Source organism: Otolemur garnettii, unplaced genomic scaffold (assembly GCF_000181295.1).
Source record: "Otolemur garnettii isolate 467f Iridium unplaced genomic scaffold, OtoGar3 scaffold00031, whole genome shotgun sequence".
NCBI classification, from domain to species: Eukaryota; Metazoa; Chordata; class Mammalia; order Primates; family Galagidae; genus Otolemur; species Otolemur garnettii.
The window spans coordinates 6,387,362-6,397,974 of record NW_003852426.1 but is presented as its reverse complement, the minus strand read 5'-3'; the positions used below and the strand labels follow the sequence as shown (position 1 = coordinate 6,397,974).

The 10,613-nt window shown below is 38.7% G+C and overlaps 1 protein-coding gene and 1 pseudogene across 5 annotated transcripts in view; both read left to right on the top strand.

The window, feature by feature from the left end:
- The window catches only part of FKBP5 (FK506 binding protein 5), a 114,791-nt gene that overhangs the window by 37,761 nt on the left and 66,417 nt on the right, over nucleotides 1-10,613 (top strand). For 4 of the 5 annotated variants that reach the window (XM_003789130.2, XM_023512807.1, XM_023512808.1 and 1 more), the window contains exon 2: nucleotides 8,258-8,383. In XM_003789130.2, the coding sequence (XP_003789178.1) occupies nucleotides 8,279-8,383 (105 nt within the window). In that variant the 5' untranslated portion in view covers nucleotides 8,258-8,278. Of the gene's footprint in view, nucleotides 1-8,254; nucleotides 8,384-10,613 lie in introns of all 5 variants that reach the window. The other variant, XM_023512806.1, reaches the window with a different exon arrangement.
- Nucleotides 9,849-10,537, top strand: LOC105886908 (annotated as a pseudogene).

The following is a 10,613-nucleotide window of genomic DNA, read 5'->3' as shown; positions in this document are numbered from 1 at the left end:
TCTCCTGCCTCAGCCTCCCAAGTAGCTGGGACTACAGGCGCCCGCCACAACGCCTGGCCATTTTTTGGTTGCAGCCATCATTGTTGTTTGGCATGCCCGGGCTGGGGATTCGAACCCACCACCTTTAGGTATATATGGCTGGCACCTTAGCCGCTTGAGCCACAGGTGCCGAGCCCAGTCTACCTTTTGATACGTGCCATGCCTTTGATCAAAGAATGGGGCACAAAAGACATTCCATAGCAAATTTGGAGTCAGAACTCCATTTACAACTTCAGGCTCACTGGAGAACAACTAAGGAACACCACATCCTGAGATTTTACTTTTAAGTTCCTCTATACATTTGCCTAGGACAGAAATACATTTGCTGTCCAGTAAAGCACTTAAGTAAGCCAATACTTAGATCTACTATCAGGCAGATGCTAATTATAAGGCGTTAAGTAAGCAGATAATGCCCTGAGCTACTGCAGAAGAAAAATACGTGATGTGTTGTGTACACATAGAAGTATAGTACACTTCAGAGAGATTTTAGTTATGTTAATTACTCTTCCTGATTAGAACAGAATTTTATTTTTACTTTTATAGTTAAACACTTGGATACAATGTGGTTCTCCAGATTAGGTTTTTCAGATTAAATTTAGAGAAGGATTATAGCCAACTTGTAATATTTTATTTCAGCACTGATTATTTATAGGATCTGATATTTTACTGTCTTTATATTTATTGACTGCTTTTGAAAATCACAGTTTCACCTTTTATTGAGGGCTATCTATGTACCATTTACTTATAGGAGGTGGTGGGGGTATAAAAATGAATAGGAACACATTCTCTATGTGTACAGCATTCAGATTTTTGTCGTATGTTACCTTATTGGCCTATTCTTAGAAATCATCAGGGGGGCCAGGCACTCAGGCTCATGCCTATAATCCTAGAATTCTGGGATACCAGGGTGGGTGGATTGCATGAGCTCAGGAGTTCTAGACCAGCCTGACCAGTTCTAGACCATAGAGCTGGCCACCTCCTCCTTTAAGGATATTTTTTGGGCTTACGTCCCATTGGCCAGACTTTAGTCACGTGACCACACTTAACTACAGGGGAAAAACTGGGGCTTTGTTGTGGGAAATTTCCTGTCCAGTTAAAAAGTGGAGGTTTTATTATTATACTAAAGGAACAAGTGGAGAAGGGGATTTTGAGAATTAATTACTAGCAGTGTCTGACACAGTTTTAACAGTACTATCTATCAGATGTACCTTTGAGCTAACGGGTCTCGTGACCTGGTTTGGAACTGGATACAACAGGTGATAGATAAGAGGAAACGAGTCCAGAAAGTACCAGAGAAGGATCCAGATGCTTGCATAGGAGGTAAAAAGAATAGTATGGTACTGAAGGACAATGAGAGGAACAGAGCAGTAACTTCAGATACTAAGTGCAGTAGGTCTTTTTGTTTTATTTTATTTTTTATTTTTTGACAAAGTAAGACTGTCATTTTCAGTAGAGTGCCAAGGCATCATAGTTCACAGCAACCTCAAACTCTTGGGTTCCAGAGATTGTCTTGCCTCAGCCTCCCATGTAGCTGGGACTACAGGCACCTGCCACACACCTACCTTTTTCTTTTTTTTTTAGAGAGAGTCTCACTTTGTCACCCTTGGTAGAGTGCTGTGGCATCACAGATCACAGCAACCTCCAGCTCTTGGGCAGAGGTGATTCTCTTGCCTCGGCTTCCCGAGTAGCTAGGACCACAGACACCCACCACAACACATGGCTCTTTTTTTGTAGTTGTTGCAGTTTAGCAGGGCCAGGTTTGAACCTGCCCCCTTCGGTATATGAGGCTGGGGCCCTACTCACTGAGCCACAGGCGCTGCCTCCCAGCTATTTGTTCAGAGATGGGTTCTTGCTCTTGCTCAGACAGGTCTCAAACTCCTGAGCTCAAGCAGTCCACCTGCTTCAGCCTCCTAGAGTGCTAGGATTAGAGGTGTGAGCTACCGCGCCTACCCTTGAAGGTCTTTTTAATCTATAGTAGTAATATTGCTGACTTTAGTGATGGTTTGAGCTTTTAAAACTGTTCAACTGCTGCCAAAATTACTATAGGTCAAGTATTCCTTATCTGAAATGCTTGGGACCTGAAGTGTTTTGAATTTCAATTTTTTTCAGGTTTTGGAATAGTTGCGTATACATAAGATACAGTATCTTAGGGATGGGATCCAATTCTAAACATGAAATTCATTTACATATTAAAATGTCCAAAGTCTGTCTAATAAGGCTTTTAAAAGCAGAGTACAGAGACATCGTAGGAAAAGAAGTAATAGGGCGTGGCTCAGTGGGTAGGGTGGCGGGTTCAGGGCTGGCCCTGACCAAACTGCAACAAAAAAATAGCCAGGCATTGTGGCGGGCACCTGTAGTCCTAGCTACTGGGGAGGCTGAGACAAGAGAATCACCTAAGCCCAGGAGTTGGAGATTGCTATGAGCTATGGAGCTGTGTGACACCACGGCACTCTACCAAGGGTGATAAAGTGAGACTATCTCTACAAAAAAAAAAAAAGGAAAAAGAAAAGAAGTAATAGAAAATTTCTGGAGTTCCCCAAAGACTTGCCTTCAGCCATGAAGGACCAGGGTATCAAGGCCTCTACAGAACCTAAAGAAAGAAAACAAATACCTCAACATATCCTTGTGATATATCTGAACTCCAAGAATAAAGAAGATTCTTACGTCTTCCAGAGAAAAAAAGATGAGAGCCCCTGTGTGCATTCTGGAGGGAAATAAACCTACCTGGCCCAACTAACCCAAATACAGCTGCTGCTTTTCCCCTCGAAGCAGCGCTCTAGTTAATTCCCCTGGCCCTTGCCTGCTCTTTCTTATGCTGACCCCAGGCCTAGAGCTTCTCTAGGGAGGAACTGTTCTTACAGTGTTTGGAAGGCAATTTGTTCTTTGTTCTCTCCTTCAGTCTGATCTCATCTGCTTTCTAGTTTCCAGGAATTCCCCCAGAGTTCTAGTTTAATGATACTCTACACCTTTTTTTTGTTTTCTGGCTTATTAAAGTTTTACAAATTTTAAAAACCTTTTCTTGTCATCCCAGGGTCATCTTAGAGAGAGAAAGTTGGTGATTTAGTGCTGTCTTTTCACTTTTTTGAGGCCAAATAGGGTAAAATCATATTAGAGGGGAAAAATACTATACTCAGGTTCTTTCTTTATGTATAACATTTGAATAGAATTATTTCTTTTTAGGTTTTTTAAAAATATTAATATAACCCTTGGCTTCTTGCTTATTCAAAACCAGCAATTCAACTAAGCAGTCAGAGTTAAAGCAAATTTGGTCTATTAGCTTTGTTTTCTTCAGTAATTATTTGTACTGAGAAGTAAAGTGAATTTACCAAAGAATTGTCTTGTTTCTAAAAACTCTTGTTAGACAGTAGCATAATCTGATGCACAATATCTATTTTCTAACAAAGAGAACAACAGCATAGTAATAGATATGGAGAATCAGCAGGTAAGGCTTTAAGATGACTTCTCATTTGGGGAGATCTGATTTAGTTATGTTAACTTAAGTTTTAACCGTTAATGAAATATTAAGCATTAAGTATACCGTTAATGAAATATTAAGCATATGCTCATTTTTCTGTTATATCTCAGGTGTTTGCTGACTAGCACTTTGGAGAGTGCAGGCTTATCTGGTGTGTCCATAATAGAACAAACTGCGTGTTCCCTTTCTGATGTACTAGGTAGAAATTTTCTGCCTTTGGACAGTTCAGCACAATAAGCTTTATCATAGATTAATATCCATAGCTACATAGTGATTTTAAATCCAGGGTGGAGGAAAGAAGAAAAGTCTCTTTCATGAAAACAATGAAACTTTCTCAGTGTGTTCTAAAGGTTGCAGAAATGGTCTGTTCTTGCTGAGTTTTTCATGTAACTTTTGATCAAAGAAAAAAAGGTTTTTTTATTTGCTTACAAAAACCTATACTCCTAATGGGTAAATGGAATTATGGGGAAATATTTGGAAAATTCAATTCATTTCTTTACTTCTCCAGACTTATCTGTCTTTGAAAGCTCAGAAAAGTTTGTTTCCTTGTTGTTTTCATCTTTGTGTACTCCTCTTCAAAAGGACTCAGTACTATTTGACAAGAGCCATCCTCTGAAATTACTTGTATCCTTTGAAATGTTGGAACAAGGCTCGGCGCCTGTGGCTCAAGTGGCTAAGGCACCAGCCACATATCCCTAAGGTGGTGGGTTCAAATCCAGCCCGGGCCCGCCAAAAACAACAATGACGGCTGCAACCAAAAAATAGCCAGGTGCTGTGGCAGGCACCTGTGGTCCCAGCTACTTGGGAGGCGGAGGCAGGAGACTCACTGGAGCCCAGGAGTTGGAGGTTGCTGTGAGTTGTGATGCCACAGCACTCTACCTAGGGGGACAACTTGAGGCTCTGTCTCAAAAAAAAAAAATGTTGGAACAAAAAATGAAGAGCAAGTTATTTTATCAACTGAGACTTATAAAACTAGCAGATCAACTTATACAAGTTCCCTATTTATTTGAATTTAAGCAAGGCATTGTTTCCAAAGCTGTAAGACCCAAAAAAAAAAAAATGTTTTTTATTACAATATTTTCATTTAAAAATTTAGCTGAATTCCAAATCATGAGCATTCAAAAGAAAGCCAGGTCTTTGGATATATTGTGGTCATGTTTGTTCAATGCTCTGTTTTAAATTTTTTGTGACATTTGCACATATGTGCACTCTCTCGGTGATTTGAAAGCAAGTGGCAGACATCATGACACCCTAAGAACAAGGTTATTATTCTACGTAAAACCACAGTACTGACCACTCCAGATCTAACATTATAAATACAATAAAAAATAAATCAGGATGCAGTTTGTTTTTCCAAATTTTTATAATTCTCCCAAAAATGTCCTTTTATAACTTTTTGTTCCCCTAATTCAGAATCCAGCCAAGAATTACTGATTACACTTGGTTGTTTTATTTCTGCAGTCTCCTTTACTCCAGAATAGGTCTTCTGTCTGTTTTTCTCCACATTCTTCTTTTATTTTTTCTGTCCTTTATAGCATTAACATTTTTCAGAAGTCTAAGTCAGTTGTCTTATAGGATGTTCTACAATTTGATTTTGTCTTTTCTTCGTGATTAGTTTTTGGTTAAATGTTTTGAAGAAATACCACATTGGTGATGAATACTTCCTACTACATCACATCAGGAGACACAATAATACAAGTCTGTTTCACTATTGTTGATGTGGAGTTTGGTTGTGTTGCAGACAGCTTGTTGAGGTGATTTTCAGTTAGATCATTTCATTGGAAAGGTGCTTTTTCCCTTTTTAATAGTACTTTGAAACTGTGTGGCTGTCCTTTTCCGGTAATTTTACAACTAGTGTTTTTAATTTGCTCAACACTTTAAATCAGAATTTACCCAGGGGTCTATTGATGGATATCACTGTGTGTGTGAAGCCTTAGGAAATTTGTGTGTGTGTGCATGTATTTTCCCAGAGATGTAGTCCATGACCCCCAACATATTTGAAAGATATTTTCCCTCTGTTGTTGAGGTGCCTTCTACAAGTTTGGGTGCATCAGAGACGTGTGTTATAAGCAGTAGGTTTCAACCTTATTCATCTAATTTTTCTGATTATCTTGCTCATCGTGTAGAAGTAGGTACTTTATTTTTGTTGTTTGTTTGGGAACAATTCGTTCTGGCCTTTTACTTATCCTGAGCCAAACATTTAGGTCTTTAATGTTTGGTATAAACTATACTGGAAACTAAAGCAAAGGGGCTTAGACCCTGGTTCTTGGTGTTCTCTTTGAAGATTTTTGGGCACAGCAGTTTGATTTGTGTCTTTGTTGACACTGAAGTCAACAGTGGTCCTTTGGAAATGAGTTAAAACACCATGATGTATGTTTAAGTTGTCAAAATATTCATTGTGTCAGTAAGACATTTTTCTTGAGTACAAAATGCCTATTTTTGACTGTGTAGACAAGTGGGCCTAGGAGGTAAGGTTTACGTTTGTAATTAGCCTAATGTGGAATAGCCATGAAAGTGGTTAATTCTTAGTCTTCCCTGTCCAATCAGAGGGCAATGTGAAATTAATCATGGCAGTGGCTAGGTATGTTTTGTTTAGCCTGTTAATTAGCCTACTTGTTACATTGGTTTGCTTTACATGAAAAAGTGTCAGGTGATAGGCAATAATAATAAAAGCTAATATTTGAATAGTATACTTTTAAAATATACATTATACCACTTAATCCAGGAGGTCACCCATGAAAGTAGTTATTTTTATTCTAATTACACAGGCAAGGAACAAAGTCTTAAGAGACGTTAAAGCAGCCTGCCAACATTAAATAGCTTGTGAGGAGCAAAGGAAGAATCCCCAAATTCTATTATAAATCTCTTGCACTTTCTGTCTTACCATTTTAAAAGGTGGAAACATTCTAGTGGATCTAAATATGAACAAAGCATGGCCCTGGCTCTGAAGAATCTTTTAAATTTAATAGGCATAGGCCTATTATATAAGAAGATGTCTTCTTATAAATATGTTATAGACAACAAATTTAAGTAAGTATCTAAAAGGACAAAATGACCTCCACATAATAAGGTCAAGGTTGGTATGATGGAAATAGCATTTGAAAGGGGAAAATGTGTGAGGATAAAGAGAGAGAGAGTAACCAAAAGCATGGACATGGGAAAGCACAAGACTTGTTACAGGAGTGGAATTGGTCTGGCATGGTTAGACCATGAGCTTCATGAAAGAAAGTAAAAGAAAATTGGGGAAGCTAGAACTGAAAGATAGGTTAGGGCCAGATTATGAAGGCCCTTCAATGTCATAGGGAAAGCAGGAGATGAAAATGTGGCCCTGGCAGTGCCTGTAGCTCAGTAGGTAGGGGTGTTGGCCACATACACCAAGGCTGGAGAGTTCGAAGCCAGCCCATGCCAGCCAAAATCAACAATGACAACTGCAACAAAAAAATAGCTGGGCGTTGTGGCAAAAAAAAAAAAAAAAAAAAGTGGCCCTGCAGGAGACCTAGTAATGGTAATAAATACTTGCGTTTTTATATTTATTTATTTATTGAGACAGAGTCTCACTTTGTCATCCTGGGTAGAGTGCTATGGCATCACAGCTCGCAGCAACCTCAAACTCTTGGGCTTAAGCAATTCTCTGGCCTCAGTCTCCCAAATAGCTGGGACTACAGGTGCCGGCCACAGCACCCAGCTACTTTTTTGGTTGTAGTTATTGTTTAGCAGGCCCAGGCTGGGTTCGAACCCACTGTTTAGCAGATCTAGGCTGGGTTTGAAACCACCAGCCCCAGCTCACATGGCCAGTGCCCTAACCACTGAACTACGGGTACAGAGCAGTATACTTGCATTTTTAGTTATGAGTCTCCACTAATCTTTTAACATATGTCACCTTGTTAATGTTTCACTTTAACGCTATCAACAGCATACTATATCCATTTTACAGGTGAGCAACTAAAGCTCAGTGAGGTTAAATAAATAGCTAATATCAAAAGCTCGGAGCTAGGACTTAGACTCAGGTTTGTCAGCTTCTAAAGCCTGTTCTGTTTACCACTGTGATAGATTGTCACTTCTTTTATCAGATTGCCTAAGAAGTTCTAGTTCTCGCAAGAATATGGCTATAAGAAAAAGATGTTTTCAAAGTTCTGAAACCACTTCTCACTGTTGTATTCATGTTAAGGAATATAATCACTACCAAATCTGACTTGTACTATGTACCATTTTCTTTCTTTCTTTCTTTCTTTCGTTCATTCGTTCGTTCTTTCTTTCTTTCTTTTTTTTTTGTAGAGACAGAGTCTCACTTTATCGCTGTTGGTAGAGTGCTGTGGCGTCACAGCTCACAGCAACCTCCAGCTCCTGGGTTTAGGCAATTCTCTTGCCTCAGCCTCCTGAGTAGCTGGGACTACAGGCACCTGCCACAATACCCGGCTATATTTTTGTTGTTGCAGTTTGGCCGGGGCCGGGTTTGAACCCACCACTCTCAGTATATAGGGCCGGTGCCCTAGTCACTGAGCCACAGGCGCCGCCCTATGTACCATTTTCTAATTTGGGACCAGAACTAGATGGGAAATTAAAGAATTGGATGATATTTTATTTCCATACTTGATAACATTAATACATGCTCATAGCAAATGCTTTTGTTTTCATTTTCAGTGTCTTACCATATGGGCCCTCAGTAAACCTCAGTTCCTAGGGGCATTTAAGATGAATAAAGAAGTGATTTTTTCCTAGCTAAAACGTGTTTCTTCTCAGCAGGTTTTCTACTTACAAAAGACAATGACTACTGATGAAGGTGCCAAGAACAATGGAGAAAGCCCAGCAGCCACCGTCGCTGAACAGGGAGAGGATATTACCTCCAAAAAAGATAGAGGAGTATTAAAGGTGAGGCCACAAAGTTGAACGACATACAGGGAAATCTGCTAATCTGCTATCTGAAAGATTGTTTATAAAACCTTTCTTTGAGGGGAGCTAGGGATAGATAATGTTTATTGAGACTCACTAAGTGCTAAACACTGTAGATTCTCAGTTCATAACACTGAGTGAGATTTTTATGTTTTTTTAATTTTATTTGTTATTACTATCTTTTAAGAGACAAGGTCTCACTCTGTCACCCAGGCTGGATTGCAATGGTGAGATCATAGCTCACTGCAGCCTTGAACTCTTGGGCTCAAGTGTTATTCCTGCCTCAGTCTCCTCAATAACTGGGACTACAGATAGATGCATGTTATGCCCAGCTAACTTTTTTTTTTTTTCTATAGAAATGAGATTCTCCTTGTGTTTCCCAGGCTGCTCTTGAACTTCTGGCCTCAAGCAATTCTCCCACTTCAGCTTCCCAAAGTGTTGGGATTGTAGATGTGAGCTGCTGCACCCAAATGGCCTATTATTATTATCTTTTTTAGAAATAGTGTCTCACTGTTTCCCAGGCTGGCTCATGGAATACCCACCTCAGCTTTCTGAGTAGCTGAGACTTTTATTTTTAATCTCAGATTATAAATGGTGAAATTAAGGCCAGGCTAGATAAAATAACTTGCCCAATTTCAAATATCTTAGTAAATGCAGATCCTGGGGTTCAAGTCCTAGTTATGACTCATTCTGAAGGGCTATGTCTCCTTATTCTCAGAGTATACAAATAGGTTACTATAGTAATCTATCATTTTAGTATACTAAAAGTAGCTAATGACAATTTTAAATACTTTTTTAAAGGGGAAAAAAGCTAACTTGCAAAGTTGAAAATGATTTAGTTTTACATACAAATAGTGTTCCAATGAGCAATAAAGATTTTTTTTGAGGTCTTATCAGTGAATATGTCTTATGTTTGAATTAGTTTTCCTACTTGTTGTCTAGTGTGCACAATGTTTTGGTTGTTGAGCATACTGCATGTGCAATGGTCGTCCCATAAAATTATGATGGAGCCAAAAACTTCCTCTCACCTGGTAATATTGTACAGCTGCTGTAATGTGGTTGCGCAGTGCATTACTGGGGTGCTGTGGCGATGCAAGTATAACCAAACCCACTGCACTGCCACTCACATAGGACATAATAACTTGATAAATGACTGTGCTACTGGTTTGTGTATTTACTATACTGTTTCTCTTTGTTTTAGATTATATATCTTCTACTTATAAAAAATAGGTAACTATAAAACAGCCTCAGGCAGGCCTTCAGGAAGTATTCCAGAAGAAGCTATAGGAGATGCCAACTCTGTGTGTGTCATTGCCCCTGAAGGTCTCCTAGTGGGACAGGATATGAAGGTGGAAAACAGTGATATTGATGATCAAAATATTGCTTATGTGATAGACCCTGATATAGGTTATTGTGTGTGTTTGTATTTAATTTTTAACAAAAAAGCTTAAAAAGTAAAACAACTTTCCGAGTTCTGGTGGACTGCACGGAAGGAGTGGGCACCAGTGGCTATGTGAAGTTTGCTGAAGCACACTTTTGTTCAGTGGATGATTCAGTTGAACAGATACCAAACAAGGATTGCTACAGCATTCTGGGGGCAGATTCATCTGTAAATGTGTCAGACCTAAAACAAAAGGATCAAAAATTCATATTAATGTATCATCCAGATAAATAAAGTACATATGTACCAGCAAGAACAGTGGAGAAATGTATACAGAAGTTCATTGAAATCAATCAGGCATGGAAATTTTAGAGAATGAAAAGACAAAAAAGGAGTATGACCTACAGTGGCATGAAGATAATCTAAGAAATTTAAGACCAGTAGATGTTCAGATATATCTTGAAGAAATGTCTTAAAATGAAGATCACTCTTTTTCACTGAGTTGCTGGTGTGGTGGAAAATACAGTGCTTCCAAGGATGAAGCAGAAGTTAATTTAATTTCTTGTGATATGTGTTCACTAATTATAGAAGTCCTTCATTACAACTAAAATCGTTCACTACTTGGAATCATTTAACTTTGTATTTAGACATGATTAGGAGAGGCCATTGGGCTTTGTCCGTTCAAGGAAATGGACTTTTTTGTCAGCCGTATTACTTGCAAAGAAAATTTAAGATTGTCAGGCATACAACATTAATTTAATAAAAAATTAGTTATATGTACTCATAATTTATATTTACAAGTTGCCACAGAAAGGACTTTTTTTTTTT